The sequence below is a fragment of the Cebidichthys violaceus genome, unplaced genomic scaffold (genome assembly GCF_023349555.1).
Source record: "Cebidichthys violaceus isolate CVI_PGR_0920_01 unplaced genomic scaffold, fCebVio1.0.p SCAF_21, whole genome shotgun sequence".
In the NCBI taxonomy this organism is placed as follows: Eukaryota; Metazoa; Chordata; class Actinopteri; order Perciformes; family Stichaeidae; genus Cebidichthys; species Cebidichthys violaceus.
In genome coordinates this window covers 1,983,884-2,006,993 of record NW_027176384.1, presented here as the reverse complement: position 1 = coordinate 2,006,993, position 23,110 = coordinate 1,983,884, and the positions used below count along the sequence as shown (strand labels likewise).

Below are 23,110 nucleotides of genomic sequence, written 5' to 3'. Positions count from 1 at the left end.
TTCTCCTCGGAGCCTTATTACCATAAACCTGCTGCGTTCCCCCTTAGGGACGCTTTCATGGAGGAAGGGGGGGCGGCTTTTTTTTTCTCATGGAGATTTAGGAAGTGGACCTGACCGGGTGACCAATGCGCGCAAGTGCATTGTTATTACAATAGGGTGAGAGCTGGGTGAAATTCCTAATGCGTGTTTTGAGTGTGTACTGTGTGCATGCTGAAGGAGCTGTAAGCACTGAGGGTGCATAAAACAAAACGTGAAAATCAGCTGGACTAAGACTTCAATGTCCAACATTTTGAAAGTGATGTTGACATGTCACACAACTCCAATAGTTGTAGTAGTCCAAAAGTTCAACTACTTGTATCAGCATCATTACATTTTCTTATTTTCTTAATGTTTTTGGTCTGAGCCTTTATGTGTGCCCCCCCCCACACACACACACACACACACACACACACACACACAAACCATTTTTAAGATGACAGATATGAACTTTCCAAAACATTTTTATTATAATTTCTGGAAACAGACAATATGATGAGGTCACATTTATATAAGTAGACTCTTACATAAGTGTCATTAGGATTCATAGGAATATACAGTATGTTGATCGCAATGCTGACTCGATAACAACAGGTTCACCCTACAGGTTGATCTTGTATAATAGCGCCCCCTTGTGGATCAATAGCGGTGGGACAACCAGTGCACAACTTGTATATTCTCAAGTATTTAGCGACTCTGGAGGGAATATTTAGGTATGCAGGCCAATGAAAAATAAGTCAACACATCACGTATAGGGTTTATTCAGTCACTGGTAAATGTTCAAGTATTTACAGTTCGTAGTTTAGGAAGAACTTACAACAATGCCATTTAAAGAGAAAAGGCACTTGAAATGTCCAATGTGCAGGTTTCATTAGGAGCTAAAGAGCTCAGACTGCCAGCGTCTTTAACAAAGACAGCTGTTCTTCCATAGCACAGGTCATAACGTCGTCTGTATGGAGACAAAAACTCACTGTATAAAAAGTTTAGGTCGGTGGATTGTTTATCCATCTTTTGGAACATTTATGTGGCGACTACTTTTTAAAAAGAGAGAGCTTGACTTTAGTATCTGTTATGACAACTTCTTTCCAACAATAACCACAATAGCAGCGATTGAAAATACATCGAGCACTTCTTAAATACCAGATAAAGTATCAAGTACATGAATATCAAACAGTCTTTTTTTTTATTTTTTTGCCTTAAATACCATAATGCCAGGCTACAGGTCTCTGCAATGCACAGCAAACAGATATGTACAGTATGTACTACTATGGAGAACTTGCAGAGCATAAATAATGGCAACGCATCATGTCCGATATTCAAGTGAACCAACTGAAAAGCTTGATTTTTAAAAAAAAAATATTTATTTGAATTATTGCATCTCGTCTCCACACACAGGCTTTGACGCAGATAGTTTATCTGAGCAGCCAGCAGATAACCTCAGAAGGCGTTTTGTCCTGGTCCTATCAATACATCAAAGTACTTAAAGAACAATCACCCCTCTAGGGTCTCTAAAACAGCCTCCGTGTCACAGTTGATCCTCGTGAACAGTGTGCTCTACCTAATGCACCAGACAGAGCTCGTCCCCACCACGACGGGGCTGCCGGGTCGTCTCAGCAGGCTGGTTCGGGGCTCGGCCGCTCCTTGTGCTGCGCGGCCGCTGCTGCCATCCGTTCTCTGCCCCGCTGGAGTGTGTGTTCACTGGGCCCCAGCTGCATGATCTTCCCACTACCCAGACACTCGTCTCCTTTGTACAGCACGGCAAACTGGGGGAGGAATGTTAAGAAGGGCTGAGAAAGTGTGCACACATACACACTTCTACTACAAGAGAAAGCCTTTTGGCGTTTAGAACTGGCAGGCCCAAGCGATCACACTGTATTCTGGAGCACAGGTGTGTTACCTGTCCAGGTGTCAGAGCTCTGACCGGCTGGGAGAGTGTGATCCACAGAGAGCCATTCATGTTCAGCGTCACTGTGCAGGGAGCTGGAAAGCACAAGAAAAAAAGATAGAAAAAAAAATAGTTTTTAGTTGTTCAGTTAATACTGTTTCATCAATGTACGGGACACAAAACTCACTGAGAGGCATCTGGTGGATGAAGCGGAAATGACACTCCATCATCTGGGTCTTGACTAGTTCAGGAGGCGGGTCAAACGTTACCCAGTGGAAGCGGTCTGTCCGCACCGTGTCACGGAAAAGAGCCGGGTGATTGGTAGTCGGAGCCTGATCGGTGACAAATTTAAGGGAATAAAAAAAAGAAATGGCAAAAGTTGGTCAAGTTTCAAACAGTGTTGCACGATCGACTCCACCTTAAAAAAAAGGTTTTCTAACGCTAACCCCTTTAACAACCGAGACAAACTTTCTCACCACAAACACATCGCCAGTGTCGGTGTCTTTGTCCACCACAAACCAGGCGTCTCTCTGCCCTCCTATTCTTGCCCTCTGGCCCAGCGTCAAAGTGAACCAGCCTGGAGGACAAGAGAAGGAGCAGGAAGTACACTATGAGATGTTTTAAGTGTCAGTAGTTTGGAACAACAAATTTAAAAAAGATATTCACGAGGATCGGTGAAGCGGAAAACATATGATAAATGTGAGAGCCATTACATTCTGACTGTATAATAATGCAATAGTGACACAGCAGTTCTTTATGGTGTCAGAGAGGTTCACAATTTGAGATCCTCAAACAACAACAATGGGCATGCCTTTGTGTGTTCCCATGACAGCCCCGTCCTCAATGGAGACAAAGTTCCCTGGTTTGGGTTCCAGATACTGAAAACAGGAAGAAAAAAACAAACAGTATTAGTTTACATGTATCTGTCAATACATGATAGATGAGAGATGAGAGGAAAAATAAAGAAAAAAAGGCAAATATGTGAATTTGTCATGTTGAAAAACTACTTGAAAGGTTTAATTCTTACCTCCAAAATAAAGTTTTCAAAGTTTCTCTCTCCAATGAAGCAGATGCCCATACTCTGGAAAGATAAAGTTCACTTTTGGTATACAATGTGAATCCATAGATTCCTATTGATGTATCTTTCTCTATTTATTCCTATGTGTGGCTACCTCTTTCTTCTTCAGCACATGGTGAAACCCGGCCTCGGCAGCAATCTTTTTGACAAAGTCTTTGGTGAGTCCGGCCAGCGGGAACGTGGTTTGTCGCAAGGCATCCTGGGAGACCTGACTGAGGAAGAAGGTTTGATCTTTGAGGAGATCTGCTCCTTTGTACAACCTCACCGCTGGGAAGAGAGACAGAGAGAGGGTTTTATAGGGTCTGACCTTAAAGCTGGTGCTGTGGTGAAATTTCACTCCCTGTCAAAACTCTTACGATTTCTGATCTCGAACCGGTCTCTGAAGAGAGTGGACGACGGCGCTATGTGCGTCTGCTGGAACACCTCTTCGTCTTCCTGTGACGTCCTGGCGTAGTGGCCTGTGGCCATGGCGTCCGCCCCTGAGTCGACAACAGCACAACGCCAATGAAACGCCACACGTGTTGTGTCCGACATTGAAATCCATCCAATTCAATCCTCTGATCTCTAACCACCACCCGCTGTTTACCAAACATTAAACAGCCATTAAGCTGCTCGGAATGAGTTTACATCGGTGTACGAACACATTACGATCACGTACCCAGAGTGTTGATAGCATACTTGTGGAAATGGTTGAATTTGATGTGCTTGTTGCATAGTATATCTGGGTTAGGCGTCCTCCCCCGCTCGTATTCCTTCAATAGTTTACTGAAAGGGGCAACAGACAGAAGAGGCATTCACATTAAAGACTTGAACAATTAAAAACACGTTTATGATTCGTGCACGCATGGCTGCAGCAAATACCTGAAGACTTCATGCCAGTACTCTTTGACATAGGACACCTGATGGAAGGGGATGTCCAGGGTCCGACACACTCTGTAGGCGTCCTCACAGTCTTTCTCTGTAGTGCACACCCCGCTCTCATCCAGTGAGTCCCAGTTCTTCATAAAAACTCCTGTTACACTGTAACCTTCACATGAAAGAGAGAGAGAAAGACAAATAGCTGCGTGTCTGGCTTTGTATTTCTCCAGGGAGTGCGGTTTCAACTGAACCTTTTAACATTAGCAAAGTCAGTTGAGGGGTGTGTGTGTGTGTGTGTGTGTGTGTGTGTGTGTGTGTGTGTGTGTGTGTGTGTGTGTGTGTGTGTTTTCCTCACCTCTTTTCTTTAGTAACAACGCCGCGACAGAGCTGTCGACGCCGCCGGACATGGCGCACACCACGTGTCTAATAACACTCATGTTTTCAAATGGCAGTCCTTTCTTTTAATACTATTTTTCTTGCGTAACTAAGAAAAGTCTCCATTGTCACTTTCGTGGGCAGCCATGTTTTTGGCCCGTTTGATAATAACGTCCGACTAGAAAACACCTTTGAAACGGAACCAATGTTGCTGGTGGGAGCCACAAAACAGCGGAACTTTTTGCTCACTTCCTCTTCAGTGCAGCTGATCACAATTGCCACTAGGGGGTGCTAAATGGCATATCAAATAAATACACTGACTCCAATACAGTGGCTGAGATCAAATGGTTCATCATCTGTATGGAGAATGAAATGACCCCAACTTCTACTACTCTGGAATTCAATTAAACACTGTGCAACATTTTAATTGAAACTAACTAGTGGTCATAATCATAGCTGCTAAACATCAGTATCCATTATTACAAAATGGAAAGAATATGACACCAAAACAAACCTTAAAGAGAGGACACCAAAACCCAAGAACCAGACAAGGAGGACATTAATCAGAGAGGTAATGAAGAGTCCAAAGATGACCGTTAAAGAGCTGGACAAGCCCACAGGGAAGATTTGACTTTCTGTCTCAGGACCACTTTAAGCCGTTCGGTTCATTTGGTTGTTGTAAAAAGATAGAAAAGCTACTGAGTGCTTAAATTAGCAATGCCAGCTAGTGACATATAACACTGCTGAAGGGTCGGTGGACTGTCACCACACAAGTCCTGTTTCATGAATGGAGCACTTCTTCTTCTTTGTGTTGTTGAACAGCAGTTAGCATCCAGCTGATGCACTATACAACACCCTCTGCATAACTCTGCATTGGTCAAATTGGTCAAATTCTGCATCCCCAAAACTAGTCTTGGTGAGCGGCAACGTTTGGAAATAATATTACAATACATGAGAGATCTTTAATTTGAATTCCCACTGTAATAAATAGTATAAATGGACCATGTTTACCCATATTTCTGTTCCATAAAACCATATATGTAACAAAATACTTATTATATTCGTATTGTATTATATTGAATTGTGTTGATCACCTGCAGTGGAAATGCTGACTTAAACAAGTCTACTAAGATCAGGTTGTGTTCGTAAATTGTATCCCAAAATTCAATTAAATCTATTTTGCATAGCCCAAAATCACAAATTTGCCTCAGAGGGCTTTACAATCTGTACACATGTGACATCCTCTGTCCCAGGACCCTCACATTGGTACAGGGAGAAAAAAGGAAGACCCCTTAAAGAGAGGAACAGAGGAGGGATCCTCTATCAGGATGGACAGACGTGCAATAGATGTCATGTGTACAGAATGAACAACATAACAGAGTTACAACACATTCAATGCATATCAGAAATTATTCATATGAGAGTAGTAACAATAATAATGATGGGAAAATGACTGCTAGTAATAACAGCAGAAGTGGATATAGTAGAATAACAATAATAACAAAAGCAGTAATGGTATCGGCAATAGGAAGCAATGCGACTACTACTAATAATGATAGTAGCAGTGTGTGTCAGCAGGACCACAGCAGGAGGAAAGACCAGGGTCCAGATATAACCACGATCCACGGAAACCTGCGAGGCGAGAAAGCACAAAGACTCCATGATACAAGTCTGTAATGTGCGTTAATGGTATCGGTTATAGAAATAGTAATGTGAGTAATAATAAAAATGGCAGTAAATTAAATGTGATGAGTGTGTCTGCCCCCCGGACTGAAACGGGAAGCTGGTTCCAGAGAAGAGGACCTTGATAAATATATAATATAAATGATCATGTGAATCCCATAGTCTTGTGTGTGCTGCACATCTTCAGTCGATATTAATAATGAAATAGTAAATACATAGTAAATGTAGACTAAAAGTATCCTCAAGTTTAGGTAAAAGTTAAAGACGACACACAACAAAGTGAAGAACTTTAAGTATGATAACGTGTCTGTAAACTTTGATGCTGAGTGAACTTCTTTACTTTGTTTTTCTTTCTATTGACTCCAGTCTGCAAAAAGCTGCTAATATTGAGCGTAATGAGTTACTCCCCAGTTATAATTATTCAAGTCAGTGTGTCACTTTTGTGACAGAACAAACAAGATATCCCTCTGGACTAATGTCTGAGTTGCCTCTACGCTTCTTATTGTGGTGTAAATATTTCAAAAGGAGCATTCTTCCACTCCATGTACCATGCATTAGCTGATCATCAGTGACAGGAAGTTTCAAAAGAGAGAAATATAAATCAGAAACCAAAATAACACACAATGCACTGTATATCATGAAATACTCTTGTAATCGCTTTTATTTTAGGAGACCTGTATGGAGGTTTTTGGTGCAATAAACTACTATAAAATAAAATTCTACGTTAATATAACGTTGTGTAGTCTTGATTCAAATGACGAAACAAAAAAAATGTCTGACGTGAAATTTTGAGAAGAAAATCCTATCAAAATATACATGAGAGCAACAAAATATTAAAGTAACTTTACAATATATAATTTATAATCTAGCACTAATAACCCCAGCCATTGTAATACAACAGGATCTGACTGTGCAACATTAGAATCATTCGTTTACATCTACACACAAACACAAAAGTGCACTGTAGACAAAAGACCCCACTGTCCCACTTCTTTTATACATCCATGCCTGGGCAGAAAACATTTCAGATATAAAAGAGGATAGTTTAAATACCTATACAACATTTGAAATGTGTTGGTAATACTTTAAGCAGATTTGTTAATAGAGACCAACGTATATCTATTCTGCGGTCTTCGAAGAACAAACAAACTCAGTGTGTTTGAGGTACAGGGGTTATGATGAGAGGGGCTCCATCCATGTTGCCTTGAAAATTGAAGTATGGCAAAAGTTTCTCTCTAAAGTGGTAGCCAGTGAAAGAATAGATACATGATTTAGAATTCACATCAAAGAAAGAAACCTCTCCTTTGTTGTAGTCCACAAAGACGCCCAAATTCTGAAGCTTTTCTTTCAGTGTGAATTTAACCCTATGTGATGTAGATCCAATATACATTCCTTCATCAAGCCCAATGAACCAAGCACCATTTTTGACTGACAGATGTTCTCTACCCTTTCTATCCAGAGACTCTCTGACCACTCCGACAACCCACTCAGTGTTTCCTTTCACTTGCACCTCATAGTAAAACTTCCCTGCTGTGAACCCCTCCTTAGCCAAAACATCTGAAGTCGTTTCAAATCTCTTTGGATTGTAGGGAAGATTCTGTGTTGCGTCTGCCTCACTTGTTTCCCATCCTGACTTATGACAAGTGAACAATGTGTTGTGTCGGGATCAAAAGTCAAGTCCACTGCATGTTCTCTCATTCTTTTCATTTTGATCTCCGGAAGCTCCTCCAGAATTTCATCAACTCTCCGTTTCAGCAGAGTCACAGCGACTCTTGCCGCCTCCAGGCGGTGAAGACCTGCACGCTGGCTTCTTTCTCTTTCTGAGCTTCCGCCTGGCTGACATAAACTGACCTTTCCACCTCGGCTATCTTCTCGTACCGAGATTGTGTCATCTTTTGGATATTTGCCATCGCCTCGTCTCTTTTCGCCATCGCTGCTTCGTATTCTTCCTCAAGTGGGACAACATTGTGGCTCTTGTGATCGGTTTTGAGACACAAGACACAAACAAAGGCCCGGTCAGTCCTGCAGTACAGTTCTGTTGTCTTGTCGTGGGTCTTACACATTCTGTCGTCAAAGTTCTTCACAGGGTCTAACAGTACGTGACATTTGAGACCGGCGACCCTCTGATGTGGCTCGAGGTGAGCTTCGCTGAAGGACACCAGGCACGTCAGACAAGATTTAACTGCATTTTCCCTCATCTCAGAGCAGATATCACAAAGAACGTCTGCTGTTCCAGGAAGTTGTGGGTCTGGAGTTGAGGCTTTGACTTGAACCAACGTCTTAAACTCAGCAGCTAACTCGGACACAAAAGTGTTGACTTGGAGCTCAGGCCTCTGGGAAAATATCCTTTTGCATAATGGACACTGGCAAGTGTCCCTGCCGTCCCAGTACTTGTGGATACATGCACTGCAGAAGTTGTGTCCACATGGCGTTGTGACTGGCTTAGTGAACACATCCAGGCAGACGGAACAGAGGAACTTGTCCTCTGACAGCAGACTGCTGGCGGTGGCCATATCTGGACAAGAAGTAGTACACAAATGCAATTACAACTCATACAATTCAAGTCAATGGGCTGCATAATTTGTTGAAACTGTGTGTGTCTTATGTGTGACGAGAAACGCATAAAGGAAATTAAAACAGTTGAACTATATTATCTTTCTTACCTGTAAAAGAGGTTAATACTCAAAGTTAACTACACTTTAAGAACTTGCCCGTCAACTCCTCACTAAGTTTCATTTTCGCATGACGTTGGTAAGAGCTCCTCCCCTGCTTTTAAACTACACACTTCCTGGTAAAAATAAATTAAAAAATGAACTCTTTCGACTCCATTCACACGCGTAATAGTGGCCCATTTTGTAAATTTAAAGATACATACACCAGTTGTGTTACTGGCAAACATCACCCCCAAATTCAATTTTAACAAATAGCTTAATATCCTTCGAATTATAGTGTAGTCTTGACATGTTGCTATTGGATTTTGCACAGATGTCATTTTTCCACAGGAAACTATTTATATTGCACGAGTGAATTGTCAGTTTCTACTGAAGCAGTGTTGATTGTTAAGTGTGACAGCAGCAAAGGAAGGAGCTGCGCCGGGGCCTGTTGTTCGAAACCTAGATAAGGGATTAAGCCGGGATATGTTGGTTATCCTGGCTGAATTTAGCCTGCAGTTGGTTGTTCGAAAGCTGGATAACTTTATCCTGGTCAAGTTACCATGGTGATTTATTCTCTGCAGCTAGCCTGCTCCAGACCAGGCTAAATGCCAAGCTTAGTTGATTCTGTTGTCTTATCTTTGGAGTCAGCGGCTGCGCTGATCAGAAATGAATGTGTTTTATACAGTCATTCCATGTTCTGATGAAGGCTACGCATTGGCCCCGTTTTTAAACAAACAACACGTAGGCTAAATTATTATTTAAAAAAATAAATAAAACAAAACATGATCAAATTAAAAATAAAAATAAAGTTAGCCTATTACGATAGTTCTTTTTCATAATTGGGGCCTATTCGTGTGTTCGTCATTGTAAATAAACACCCTTCATATTGTTTGCCAGCTCAAATCAGATTTTATTGCAGTCATTACAGTAATTAGAAATGGCTGCACTTGCAAAGGTGCTTGCAATTAATTACACTACTCATTTAATCAGTCCGTCTCCAAACTTCAAGACAGCAGCGGTGCTTCATTTTATGAGAGGTGTGTCACCTTACATCAGCATTCAGATCCGCTGTTCATTGGAGGAAAGTGTCCACACCTGTCGTCTCATCAGTGAATCTGCGATCAATCTCTGTGGTCTACTGAAGAAAGCCGTGGCCGCGCACTTACTCAAATTAGTTAGACCTGGCTTGACAAAGCCGCCCCTCCTCAGCCTGGCTCGGCGTTCGAACAACCCATTAAGCCAGGATGAATTTATGAGACTTTGTCCAACCTGGCTTTCCCACTTATCCTGGATGTCTTTATTCTACTTTCGAACAACAGGCCCCAAGGAATAAACATAACAAATAAAAGAATAAACAGGAAGTCACAGAACTAGTTATATCCTGTTAAATCCGATCTGTACTTGGAGTTTACAGACCTTGTTCGGATTTATTCATGTGTTTGTAATATATATATTTATGTGGAAACTGGCGTGTATCTGCATTGTATGCTATCCTTTATTCTTTTTATGTCTGCCTGTGAAACACGTTGCTTCTCGTTTTGATGTGCTAATTAAATAATCTTTATTATTATTATTATTATTATCAACCACACAAGATATGTTTTTAGATTAAACCTTCATTGCACAACATGAGACTAATAGCCAACAATTGAGCATTCAATATTACAATTAGACAGAAAAATAATATTTTCTACAAAACGTGGTACTTGTCGTGAAATCTTAGAGCCAATCAGCTCTTTGATCAGGCACGCGTTTCCCATCATGCATCAGGGTCATGCAGTCGGTGGAGAGCAACTGCGGCCGCCTCGCTCTCGTGAGGTTGTCGTTGCCCACGTGTTCATGACGTCGGAGCAAGTCGGCATCAAGTCGGACACAAATCTAACCGGCATGCATTGTGCCGACTGGCTCATCTCAAACGAGCCTAACAGAAGAGAATTAGCTGTTTGTCCCGCGCGTGGCGGCTTGTGATTGGTCGTACATTTGTTTGACAGGCGATCTGAGCGAATCAGCGCAAGCCACAATTCGACCAAGAGGCAGACGCGGAAGTCTAAAGCCGCATCGTCCCCCCCCCCCCCACAACCGGCATGTAAATACTATTTTGTAGCGTTTCGCATAGACAGCGCAAACTTAGATTTAATGTTAGGAACAGCTCATTTAAATGTGTCGAACCCTGCAGCGCTTTAACGTTAGTCGAAAACTTGCTTGCGAGTGGCTTAAACGTGTGTCCTGATATGAAACTGTGTCCTAATTGATCGGCTGAGATGTTGCCCACCGGTCCACAGCTGCGGCCACTGCGGCTATTGTCCTGTGTAACTCTTGTTTTACTTTTTCAAGCCACCGACGCCAAGAAGGATTTAAAAAGCGCCTGTTCTACCTGTCAGCAAGTTACTGACAACTTCAACAAGGTAGGAGAACACGAACAAGCCTCTCCTTTGTGTTGTTTGCTTGTCATTATCTTGCTCTGTTGTGAATGTTTTCCTGCTACCTTAAATGGTGCCAAAAGCCTAAAATCTTTAAATTTAATCCACACCCTTCCCTGTTTCTGTCTGCACAAACAGCAACACTATTTTTTGTATTTCAGGGCTTTGACAGAACAGCAAAGCAGAACTTTGGAGGTGGAAACACAGCCTGGGAGGAGAGAAAACTGTCTAAATATGAGACAAGGTGAGACAGTGCATCCTGTCCCGTCCCGGGTCACCCTGCCACAGGAGCCAGGTCATCAGAGCTGTGTTTGCTTTGCACCAGAGCTGCTGGCTGTTGTACTTGGTGCAAGAAGCTTATCAAAGTTGAAGATGAGCGATATGCATTTGACTATATAGCTGACAAACTGCAGCATTTGGCACTCTTGCATGGCCTACAAACTTGTGCAACAAACACTTCCTGTGTTATCACACAGTTTATAGGTTAGCACATGCTCATCTCCAAACTTCTATCCATTCGTGCCTTTGCTTCCTTTTACAGCGAGATCCGTCTGATGGAGATCGTGGAGGGGCTGTGCGACAGCAGCAGCTTCGAGTGCAACCGCATGTTGGAGGAGCACGAAGACCATTTTGAGACTTGGTGGTTCAAGAGTGTGTGTGTGTGTGTGTGTGTGTGTGTGTGTGTGTGTGTGTGTGTGTGTGCTAATGCAAATTATTTTCAAAGTTTCAGTTAAGTTTCAGCCACGATGGCAAGTTGGTTGGAAACGTGACGAATCTCATGTCTTCCGGTATTGCAACAGGAAAACAAAACATCCCGATCTGCATAAATGGTTCTGCGTCGACACCATCAAAGTGTGCTGTCCAAAGGGAACATTTGGACCGGACTGCAACGGTGAGACGAGATGTACTTTAGCTCAAAAGTAATGCCTGAAACAAATATACACAAGGGCCTGATGCAAAAAGTGGTGAAATATTAGTTTTTGTTGTGTTTTTGATTTAATTTCTCGAAGCCTGTGTGGGTGGCTCTGACGCACCGTGTCATAGAAATGGACAGTGTGATGGCGATGGGACTCGCGGAGGCAACGGGAAGTGCAGCTGTGACCACGGCTATAAAGGGGAGTTCTGCCTCGACTGCATCGACGGCTACTTCAACGAAGTGGGGAACGACACCTTCTCCCTGTGCACAGGTACACTTCGAGTGAACAAGCAGCAGCTTTTTTTCTTTTGATGCTTTCACTTGCCCTCATTTACACATGAAAAAAAAGAGTGAGTAGTGAAATCTGTTCTCGTACAGAATGCCACTCTTCCTGTAAAACCTGCACTGGAGCGACCAATCAGGACTGCGATGAGTGCAAAGACGGCTGGGAGGACGACAACCAGGAAGCTTGTGTTGGTATGAGGACCAGTAAAAAGTCTCCATCTGGTATACAAGATAAAAAAAGTATGGTCTGTGTACACCACTGTCTACCTCACTGCAGTACATGTCGTGTGTTCCAGATGTAAACGAGTGCTCCACAGATCCTTCACCGTGTGAAGAAGATCAATACTGCCTCAACACGGAAGGCTCTTACTCCTGCACGGGTAATTAACATTCTCCGTTTTGTCCGTAAGACTCGGTCGCAACAATAGCGACTGCATGATGAAGTGTAGCTAGTGTAATGTGTGTTTCCGCCATCATATATAAAATCACTTTTGTCCTTCGCAGCTTGTGACAAAGTGTGCTCCGGTTGCACTGCGGCCGGTCCTGATAAGTGCCGGGCTTGTGCCGGCGGGTACCAAGACACAGAGGGCACCTGCACAGGTATAATGTAAATAATTCACTATTTGAAGGGTTTCACTCCCCTTGGCTGTATGTCAATTCTAGAAGAATGCGTGAGGAGTATTTCATAAAACAGACAAACTATGAATTGCTATACTGTTACAACATTCCTTAATAATATATATACAGTTGAAACCAGAAGTTTACATACACTGTGCAAAAAGACACATAACACTTTTTTTCTCACTGTCTGAAGTTAAATCAGACTAAACCTCTCTTGTTTCAGGTCCGTTAGGATTACCAAAATTATTTAACTTTTGCTAAATGTCACAATAATGAGAAAGAGAATTTTATATTACTTTCTTTGAGGTCAAAAGTTTACATACACCAAAAGTACTATGTCGTTAAACAACGTGGGCAAGCCCAGATGATGATGTCATGGCTTTTGAAGCTCCTGATAGGTTAACTGACAACATGCGAGTTAATTGAAGGCACACCTGGGGATGTATTTTAAGGCCACACCTCAAACACTCTGCCTCCTTGTTTGAAATCATGGGAAAGTCAAAAGAAATCAGCCAAGAAATCAGGGAGAGAATCGTGGAGCTCCACAAGTCTGGTTCATCCTTGGGTGCAATTTCCAGATGCTTGAAGGTGCCACGTTCATCTGTGCAAACAATTATACGCAAGTATAAACATCATGGGAATGTCCAGCCATCACACCGCTCAGGAAGGAGACGGGCTCTGTGTCCCAGAGATGAACGTGTTTTGGTCCGACATGTGCAAATCAACCCCAGAACAAAAGCTAAAGATCTTGTGAAGATGATGGCTGAAGCTGTTAAGAAAGTGTCATTATCTACAGTAAAACAAGTCCTGCACCGACATGGGCTGAAAGGCTACTCAGCAAGAAGGAAGCCATTACTCCTAAAGAAACATAAAAAAGCCAGATTACAGTTTGCAAAAAGACACCAAGACAAAAACCTTAACTTCTGGAGACATGTCCTGTGGTCTGATGAAACTAAAGTGGAGCTGTTTGGCCATAATGACCACCGTTACATTTGGAGGAAAAAGGGTGAAGCTTGTAGACCTGAAAACACCATCCCAACTGTGAAGCATGGAGGTGGCAGCATCATGTTGTGGGGCTGTTTTGCTGCAGCAGGAACTGGAGCTCTTCATAAAATAGACGGCATGAAGAAAGAACATTACCTGGAAATATTAAGGCAACATCTCAGGACATCAGCCAGGAAGCTAAAACTTGGGCGCAAATGGGTCTTCCAAATGGACAATGACCCTAAGCATACTGCCAAAATAGTTAAAAAGTGGCTTGAGGACAACAAAGTCAATGTCTTGGAGTGGCCATCACAAAGCCCTGACCTGAATCCCATCGAAAATTTGTGGGCAGATCTGAAAAGGCGTGTGCGAGCGAGGCGGCCAACAAACATGACTCAGTTACACCAGTTCTGTCAGGAGGAATGGGCCAGAATTCCAGCAGAGTACTGTAAGAAGCTTGTGGAAGGATACCCAAAACGTTTGACCCAAGTCATGCAGTTCAAAGGCAATGCTACTAAATACTAAGGAAATGTATGTAAACTTTTGACCTTGAAGAAAGTAATATAAAATTCTCTAAGAAATTCTCTTTCTCATTATTGTGACATTTAGCAAAAGTTAAATAATTTTGGTAATCCTAACGGACCTGAAACAGGAGAGGTTTAGTCTGATTTAGCTTCAGACGGTGAGAAAAAAAGTGTTATGCGTCTTTTTTGCACAGTGTATGTAAACTTCTGGTTTCAACTGTATATATAAACTGAGGACATTTCCACAGACATCATCAGAAGAGAAAACTTTGTTTCAGTCAGGTCGGTGTGTCAGCTTTGTGTTGTGTGTTTTCCAGATATTGACGAGTGTTCCCAGCCAGAGCCGGTATGCATTAAGGAACACGAGCAGTGTGTCAACACTAAAGGCAGCCATGTGTGCATCTGCTTGAGTGGTTATGAGAAACAAGAGGGAGAGTGTGTCCAAATGCTACAGCCAGGTGAGGGTCAGTGATGGTTTAAGGACCAGTGTCTTATTATCTGTGCCCTGCAGGTTGTTTAATGTAGCTGTAGAGGTGTCCACTACAAAGTTTAGTGATGCTACAGCCGATAAAACTAATTTAAAGTAAGCTGTATCATTTAAAGAATATATACGTATTGTCACAATTCAGTTAATTACACTTTTCTTTGATCCATTCCTGTTCACCTTCACAATAATATTATCAATATTAAAGGGGAATATATTAGACTATTTTAGAATAGAATATGTATTATTATTTATTCATGCTTCAATTCTCATCAGAAAAAGAAGAGTCGGAAGTGTCCGAGACGACCACAAGTCCAAACGAGGAGCTTTGATTTAAAAACCGAAGATGGAGCAGGAAGAACGGTCGGACATCTCTGCACATCTGACGCCGCCCATTTTTTAAAAACGTCTACTACATGCACTTAATGTACCAGATGCACTTAGAACCAACAAACGCTGGCCATGCAAGTTTTTCTCCAGCAGTGGATGAATGGATTAAAGGACAAAAAAGGAAAAAAGAGACATTTTATGCTCTCAGTACGCTGGTCGTTGTTGCTTTTCTCTGGTGTGCTCAAACTACCACTTCTCTTTATTTGTTGTATGGTTTTAAAATCAAAGATTCAATAAAGCTGAATTGAATAGAATTCAAGATAACCTCATGTCAACAAGACCGTGTGTATATTTTCTGTACAATTTGTGTCCTTTGTGTAGTGCAATGGATTAAATTAGCAGGTGGATGTTAGGTTGTGTTGCAGTGATCAAAGATGACCACATGGTGGCAGTGTTGTGTTATAGATGCTAACGATGCTTACAAAGATGAGCGCCTTAAATCGATGTAGAAAGGACTAAATGGTGTGTCTCACTGTTTACTCATCGTCCTCGTGTCTCATAGCCATTTTGATGCATGGTCATGTCTGAGTGTGTTTCAAGGTAGTGAATCATAATTGTATTTTGGATATCTCTATACCTACATGTTTAATATCCTCAGTCTTGGATTATTTCCACATGTTTAATCTACATTTTTCCCACGTGGCCTGGACCTCACAAAAGCCATTCTATCACTGACTTGAAAGTCTGCAGCACCTCCACCACTCAGATGTTAGGAAGCTTTTTTGGAAAGACCTTCCTGTGGCCCCGTTTGGATCAAAGCATATTTTTCTAACCCAGGTCTCACCTTGCAATAAGGCTTCCCGGCTTCCTGCGGGATGATGTCAGCTGTTTGGATGTGAAGAGGCTTGCCAAGGTGGAGGAGCAGCCAGCCAGTTGAGACCTGTCTGAGCTGGTGGTGAGGGAGCAGAGACTCCCACCCCTCCACTTTTCACCTCTGGATGTTAACTCCACTATGGAAGGGTTTTAATCGGATAGACAGTATTATTTACTGCTGGCGCAGATGGAAAATCCAGGATTGATAATAATCTTGACATAATGGAGGCCCCAATAAATCAAAGATTCACTCACCTACCCCCACAATCTCCATTTTTTTGTGGGAATATAATTCATTCTGTCAAGATATGTAAAAAAGTGTGTTTAGCAACATATTAGTGAAACCATACACTAGAAACCCGTCCAAAATGACTTAACCAAGACAGAAGAAGTTTAAAAAGTCTTTATCGCTTCAGACATTTTGAGAAAAGAAATACATTTATTTGATCTCTCTCTGCGAGCCGCTCTCATTTCATGCATGAGGTAACAGCTAGCCTGGGTCCGTCCAAAAATTAACAGAATTCACCTACCAACACCTCTAAGGCTCACTCATTAACACACTGTTTTCTGGTGTTTTTTGTAAAGGATTAACCCTTGGACGGAGCCAAGCTAGCGGTTTGCCCGTTTCCAGTCTCTTTGCTATGCTAAGCTAACAGTCTGCCACTTTCACATTTAGCACTCAGATATTAAAGTTGTATCAATCTTCTTATCTCTCAGAAAGATAGCAAATAACAAAATGCCCCCCCTCCCCAAAAAAAACCCCCAAACAATTTCTTTAAAATGTAAATATATCAACACAATTAAAGCAACAATGTAACAAGAGACAGAGCAGCATTGCCAAAGCCCCGATAACCACTCAGAAATACATGTATCATCAGTAGCTCAAGGGAGAAAGGGGTTGTCTTTATGAGAAAAGATGAGCGCCCAAATAGTGAAGAAAACAAGCATGAGTCAGCATGACTAATACATGAGTCAGTGTACCTGCTACTGACGCTACAACACCCATCTAGGTGCATTTATCATTTTTTTAGAGCACTGACAGAGGAGAGATGTTTGATATGATGCTTCATGGCTTGGAAATGATACAGACTCTCCACTTTCACCACATCAGTGATAGAAGCGGCTCAACCAGGAAAGTTTGTGATCATATTGCAAAGCAGGCTGATGCTGAGTGACTGGGTATACTGTGAGTAATCACGACACATTCACCCGGCTTTTCCTTCACTTGAAAGTCCTTTTTTTTCTCATTTGCTACACACACCAAGCAGTGCAGCGGCAGCGGTTTGGTGATTCAAGCTGGAGTTAAGATAATATACTCCACCCGACTTATCAGCCTAAACCACAGAGTGGGGTTGCGATACGGTGTTCTGTATCATCTAGTGATTCACTCTGAATGACCAGTTCACTTTTCAGAGACAGGTTTATTTTTTATTTTACTTGTTAGCATTTTAAATTAAGTTAGGAATCAAAAGTTAAAGAATTATTTTAAAAATGACACCCAGGTTGAAATATACCACAATTTATACTTTAAAAAGTGAAAACAGGTTATATATGAACGGGCTGTGTAGAATAGAATGATTATATGTCAACATGGTGGATAAAAAGAAAAACTTCTTTCCCACAAACATGTTACTTGGCCTTGTGCCAGAAGAATTTACATTTCACTTAGCAACGCAAAATGTTTTCAGCAGTTCCAAAATGACAACAAAATCTTTAGCTCGGAGATGCTCAATGAGCGGGCAGGTAGCGTCCAGACAATCTTGCTTAAAAACTTTCAGTATCTTGAACTTGTGACCTTTCTAAGATGGCTCTTCTAACCACTGGGCTGGCCTGCTGTTGTTCGAGTATTGTTTATCCCACATGCTGGCCTCCCTTTCCGTGCGGCGTGGTGAATCCCATAAAACGTGCACAGAGTGGATGATGTTTGTGTGTCACATTGCGTGTGTTTACACACACAGAGCAGCATGTGCGCGAACACTCTGCGGTTGGAAGGGGCACCCTGCTCTTTCCTCTTGACTTTGTGGTGGTTTTCTTCTGCCAGTAAATCTCAGCTAAGGAGCACATGGTCCAGCTGTAGTGGGGTGACTGTGAGGACACTGACAGGGTTACTGAGGAAACCCAGGAGCATGCAGAGCATGAAATGACAGTGAGCTGATAGCACAATAATCTCCTCCATTCAGAGATGCTTTTTCTAGCAGGCCAGGACACCCTGCCCTCTACTGCCTGACTCAAAGTTGTGACTCTCATCCTCCTTCATCAGCGGTGAAATTTCAGGGCTGCTATTTCCCAAGCCTATCCTTAGACAACAATTCTCTTTGTTCCATTAAAAGGCAGTGGGACTGAGATAATCACAGTGCTGAGGTACGCTGAGGGAAACTGCATGCTAAACTAGAAGCCAGATGTGGCACCATGTGCTTTTGTTCAGCTGTCAGTGGCCTGCACCGCCTCTGATGTCAGGCACTCCTTAAACTTGCTGCCCTCAATGATTCCTTTCAGCCAGCTTGACGCTCAACCGCCAACGATTAAGCTAGACAAATTGGAAACTCTGCCAAGCAGACCCGAGTGCAGGTCAAACAGAGATTCTCAAGGTGTCGTTCGGGAATTTTTATCACGAAGGAAACGCAGGGAGTGTCGGTGAGTGAACACGAAACCAGCGGTCCTGCTCCAAGAAGCTTTAGAAAACGCAGACTTTGGCGGGAAATAAAAGCATTGCATTGAGAACATCTGGGGGCTGCATGTGTAGCCTGAGGTTAAGGAAGGGGATATTGGGAATTTGTGTTGTGTGCGAATAGAGATATAACGCAGTGACTTGCAGTCTGTGTGACCCCTGCAACATTGATGAACCCAAATGCTGGATTTCACTGATCTGGGGTACAAATAAGAACACATTATGCACTTTTATATCTGCAGATGAATTGAAATACAAGTCTGTGTCCACGCAAGTGTGTATTCAAGCCTCTTTATCTGTAGACAAACCATTTTCTAGTTTTCACCTTTGTTCAAATATCGCCTTCGTTAAAAAGCCAGAATATATGTCCAGTCATTCTATTTGAGTGACGGCATTGTGAGTGGCTCTATAGGCATCTACAACGTGCCAACAATATGAAATAAAAAATAGGCATGTGAAATCAACGCAGTACAAACAACTCAAGAGACCACTGTTCATGTCCTATGTGAAGCTATGTGAGGTTGACTTATTTTGTCTCATCAGTTGTAAGTCCTATGCATGTAACAAGCGTATATTGACAGAACATCCCTGACACTTCCAAGGATGACGCCAGAGGGGTACCTAGAGCATCACAGTTTGAGGCTTAGGGCCACTGACCATGCATTGAATTAGACGAGTTGTGAGTAAAAATGAGTAAGAACCGACATGTAGCAACAAAAGCATTCAGTTTCAATTCCATTTCAGGCCATACAGTTTAGGTCTAACATCCACCCTCCCTTTAGCTCTGTTTTGGTCTCCACTATATTTAGAGGGTAACATCTGGCTTCTAGTTGCTAAATTCTCCCCTATGTTCACCCGCTAGCTTTAGCTTTCTTTGCTAACTCTGTCCTTGTGTCATTTGGTGCTCGCTAAGTAGCATACTGAGCTGAAAACACATGAAATGGGGTTGATGAGAGCAGTGAGAGTGAACCAAAACTGTGACATAGCAGGCCAGAAACCCAAAATATGCTAAAACGCGTTGTGTCAGTTGATGATTCTGTGTGGGTTTGTCGCTAAAACGACTGCTTTCACATTGATTAGTGCAGTTTTAAGCTGCATTTGGATGAATTACAAACTGGGTTTAAGGCGGTTAAAGGGTATTTTTGATGTCTCTCCTGCATAAAATCATCAGTGTTTGTAAGCAATGAGAGATTTTAAGCTATAAACTATAAAAGAGTCATCGTAATTTGAACAGTGCTGTGAAAAATCACATAATTTGCAAAAGCCGCTACGTTGTTCACGTCGTGAGATGTAGCTATAGATCCTCTTGCTACGTATAAAAGTAGATTATGGCTGGTTCACTTTCCTGAATCAAGCAGCGTTGCATTTACTGAACATATTTTTTGGATGGATGATCCGTCTATGAGACTTTCAATTGACTTTTGAGAGGAACAAACAGGGCAACGTAATGTGAAGCTGAATTATTTACCTCCTCCCGTTACTTTTTCTTTCTTTCTCAGCACGGTGGTCAAGCTGCACTGAAGGCAGCAGGCCTGAGGCAGCAGAGAAATAATGTATGAGCAAAACATTCAACAACACCAGTGTTTTCCTCTCTCATGTAAAAACGGTATTCTACCTGGTACTATTATGTTCAATAAGAGTGTAAAACCAATCCAAACATTTTTAATTATTTAGCATGTTATGTGGCCCCGTTGGTTCGTTGTGCTGGGAATGAAAAGTTGTTCTTTTTTTCCTGTGAGTAGATGTCTCGTGTGACAGGCTTATATTTTGTGTACTTTTACCGGATATATGTAGAATTGCTGCATATATGGGAGTGAATGTGCAGCCATTATTGTCTCTGTTAAAATGTACTAGGAACATTATCTTGCATTTCGTTGCTGTTTTCCTTTTATTCACAATAAGATGCTGGTTTACATGGAACAATGCACCTACTCAACCGTTTTTCACAGTTGTGTTTCTCAGGGGAGACGGGTTGGAGGGGTGTGGCGCTGTAGCTGGCACGCTCTCTGTACAGAGATTTCACAGACAGGTAGGATGGATTGATGTTACCCACCTTTGTTTGATCTCAAAGCCAGCACCCATGTCTGTGTGTGCGCGTCTGTCTGTACGGGCAGGCATGTGTGTGTATGCCTGCATGACAGTATGATGAGATTTGTGTGTGTGTGTGCGCGCTGCTCTAAAGTGCCACGGCATCGTCTGGCCTCTGGTCTCTTACACTCATCAGGAATGAGAAGAGACAGACAGGGCGACTTTGATCTACCTCTAAAGAGATGCCGCAGTCCTCCGTCCTAAAAATCGTTGATTTTTTTTAGAAGCTGAGATGGGAAAGAGAAACAGCATTTGAATAAATCCCTTTCTTTGCTGTGCATTGTTGGCATTGTTTATTGCACTCATTTAACACTTAAATTAGTTAAGAAACCTGATATGCCAAGCGAAATTTGTCTTAGAGAGAGTCTGCTTCTTTTAGGTGGTGTTGGAAGCAAGTGTACCACAAAATAAACGAAAAATACAACATGACAAGTGGCAGCAACCTGGCTAAATGTTCACTTTACATGGCTTTAGATTGACTTTTGGGTCATCGCCCTATGGCCTCTTGGGAAGACATGACACCCACAGTTAGGGAACGGATAACCTCACATTTTCATGTTCCTTCTGTTGTTGCAGACTCCCCACTGGATGAAGGTTCTTGTGAGTCCCAATGAAATGAATGTAAGCCGAAACCAGGTGCAAATTCTCCAAAACAAATACTGATAAACAGAGTTATACAAACTGTATTCTATGAAATTAGAAAAACAAACAGATACACAGCATGCAACCAGTCACATGAACTGATGAACAGTTGCAGCAGCTGCGGTTGATGCTAAACCAGCATTTGGGTGTTCTTGGTTCCATGAATTCATCATATGTCCTATGTAATACATCCAAATTTGAATTTGGCATCGTAACTAACCAACCAGATGTTGATACCCAACAGATTCTGTGAGTTGAGGCATGGGCTTATTGCTTGAGGTTACATACATGTTTCTTTTTCATGGTCATATATCTTTTTTGAAAGTCTAAATCAGAGGTGTAAAACCTAAAAAACCTTAACCCAATGAAGGTGTATTAGTCACTGTGTAGGTAGTACGACCTACTTCACACTAGGGTTGTAAAACTGGATCTTTTCCTCTGAATAGACCTTTTTTTTTTTTTAAACACCTGCAGTAACATAAAACACTGTCTGGCTCCCCACATCAAAGGCATATTTCTCTCTCACTGTTGGACACAACTTCAAATGTCTTCTGAACCTCCTTCTCTATAACCAGTTGTAAAAACCTGTTGGAATCCGGGGCCCGATTTCCTCGTAGTGGTGTGTGTTGCCATGGCGCTCGGGCGGTGTTGACACTGGAGGGTGTAAACAGGAGGAGAAGGGACAAGGTGGTGGTGCGTTAGGGCAGTAGTTCTCAACTGGTCTGGCTGCGGGACCCACCATCACCCCTTAATGACAAGCCGCGACCCAAATTTTCAACTTCTCAAATGTATTTAATGAAAAGATGGAGCAGTTTGAATCTGAGCTGAAAATGTCCTCTGCAGTCGTAGTAGTAGGGAGCTCTCTTGTGCAGAGAAATTGTTCCCGTCAGTCCTCGTCCCACATGTTTCACGTAAACGAGTAAAACTGCTTTGTTTATTATGTCTGTAGATTCGTCCATTTGTAATGCAAAATGACTGCTTGCCTTAATTCGAGATGTTGTTTGATGTTTGATGTCATCCGACATGTCTTCAATTCACCTACTTATAGTGTCATTTGACAGAGGTATAGTTTTCAGTTTATCCGCTGCGGATTGATCCGACAAATGCCACTTCAGTTTTGACGGCTTCATGCTTTCTTGTGCCAGAACCTCGCTGCACAAAACACACAGGTTTTTGTCCTTTTTTGTCCTCAATGTAAGAAAATCTATATCTCATGTAGTCGGTGTCGTACTTGTGTATCGCTCAATTAGCATATGAAAACAAACTTTGTGGGTGTTCTTCTATACTGTGAAATGGGTGTCTATTAGCATTACAAGGCATTCACGCCAAATACTGTTAAGGAGTGTGAATAACTCCGCTGCATAAAAAATCCCCTTCAAAATAAAAGCACAAGACCTTTCCAGGTTTTTCAGTGGGTCCGCGACCCACTGAAAAACAAAACCCCCAAAACCTCAAGCTGATGCACCCCCAAGACATTTATTTAATGCATATTTTTGTAGGTTCTAAAATGTGTAAAGGAAGCAAAACCCTCGACATTGTTTATATTTCTCTCTTGAGTTTATTCTCTTTAGTCTCAGCCTCCAACTCTTTCTCATTCTCATCTGGCTTTCTTTCTCTCTCCTTTTACTACTTTTATTTCTCCGCAGGCATGCCCCTTAATCTTTTTTTACCGCTTGAATAAGAGCATGGACCACCATTTGGCTCTC

At 42.1% G+C, this 23,110-nt stretch overlaps 3 protein-coding genes across 3 annotated transcripts; 1 reads left to right on the top strand and 2 right to left on the bottom strand.

The window, feature by feature from the left end:
- Positions 1-484: 484 nt before the first annotated feature.
- trmu (tRNA 5-methylaminomethyl-2-thiouridylate methyltransferase) lies at positions 485-4,380 on the bottom strand. Its single transcript, XM_068716721.1, has 11 exons — positions 4,213-4,380; positions 3,861-4,026; positions 3,658-3,764; positions 3,356-3,478; positions 3,094-3,266; positions 2,949-3,002; positions 2,733-2,799; positions 2,398-2,498; positions 2,109-2,253; positions 1,934-2,016; positions 485-1,799 (listed from the first exon to the last, which is right to left on the bottom strand). Exons 1-11 carry the CDS (start codon positions 4,292-4,294, stop codon positions 1,647-1,649), a joined length of 1,254 nt encoding a protein of 417 aa, XP_068572822.1. The 5' UTR covers positions 4,295-4,380; the 3' UTR covers positions 485-1,646.
- Positions 4,381-7,600: 3,220 nt separating this feature from the next.
- Positions 7,601-8,658, bottom strand: LOC137877094 (E3 ubiquitin-protein ligase TRIM47-like). Its single transcript, XM_068716779.1, has 2 exons — positions 8,579-8,658; positions 7,601-8,430 (listed from the first exon to the last, which is right to left on the bottom strand). Exon 2 carries the CDS (start codon positions 8,426-8,428, stop codon positions 7,676-7,678), a length of 753 nt encoding a protein of 250 aa, XP_068572880.1. The 5' UTR covers positions 8,429-8,430; positions 8,579-8,658; the 3' UTR covers positions 7,601-7,675.
- Positions 8,659-10,643: 1,985 nt separating this feature from the next.
- creld2 (cysteine-rich with EGF-like domains 2) lies at positions 10,644-15,462 on the top strand. The gene is made up of 10 exons (XM_068717080.1): positions 10,644-10,974; positions 11,151-11,233; positions 11,531-11,641; positions 11,790-11,881; positions 12,000-12,176; positions 12,284-12,382; positions 12,487-12,570; positions 12,695-12,790; positions 14,637-14,777; positions 15,080-15,462. The coding sequence occupies exons 1-10, from the start codon at positions 10,831-10,833 to the stop codon at positions 15,133-15,135; spliced, it is 1,083 nt and encodes a 360-aa protein (XP_068573181.1). The 5' UTR covers positions 10,644-10,830; the 3' UTR covers positions 15,136-15,462.
- Positions 15,463-23,110: the final 7,648 nt, after the last annotated feature.

Excerpts from the sequence above, each read along its gene's own strand:
- creld2 (XM_068717080.1), top strand. The coding sequence starts at position 10,831 with ATGTTGCCCACCGGTCCACAGCTGCGGCCACTGCGGCTATTGTCCTGT. Across the intron at positions 10,975-11,150 it reads TTACTGACAACTTCAACAAG|GGCTTTGACAGAACAGCAAA; the intron begins GTAGGAGAACAC and ends TTTGTATTTCAG. Across the intron at positions 12,177-12,283 it reads CACCTTCTCCCTGTGCACAG|AATGCCACTCTTCCTGTAAA; the intron begins GTACACTTCGAG and ends GTTCTCGTACAG.
- trmu (XM_068716721.1), bottom strand. The coding sequence starts at position 4,294 with ATGAGTGTTATTAGACACGTGGTGTGCGCCATGTCCGGCGGCGTCGAC. Across the intron at positions 4,027-4,212 it reads GTTGTTACTAAAGAAAAGAG|GTTACAGTGTAACAGGAGTT; the intron begins GTGAGGAAAACA and ends TTTCATGTGAAG. Across the intron at positions 1,800-1,933 it reads GAGCTCTGACACCTGGACAG|TTTGCCGTGCTGTACAAAGG; the intron begins GTAACACACCTG and ends TTCCTCCCCCAG.
- LOC137877094 (XM_068716779.1), bottom strand. The coding sequence starts at position 8,428 with ATGGCCACCGCCAGCAGTCTGCTGTCAGAGGACAAGTTCCTCTGTTCC.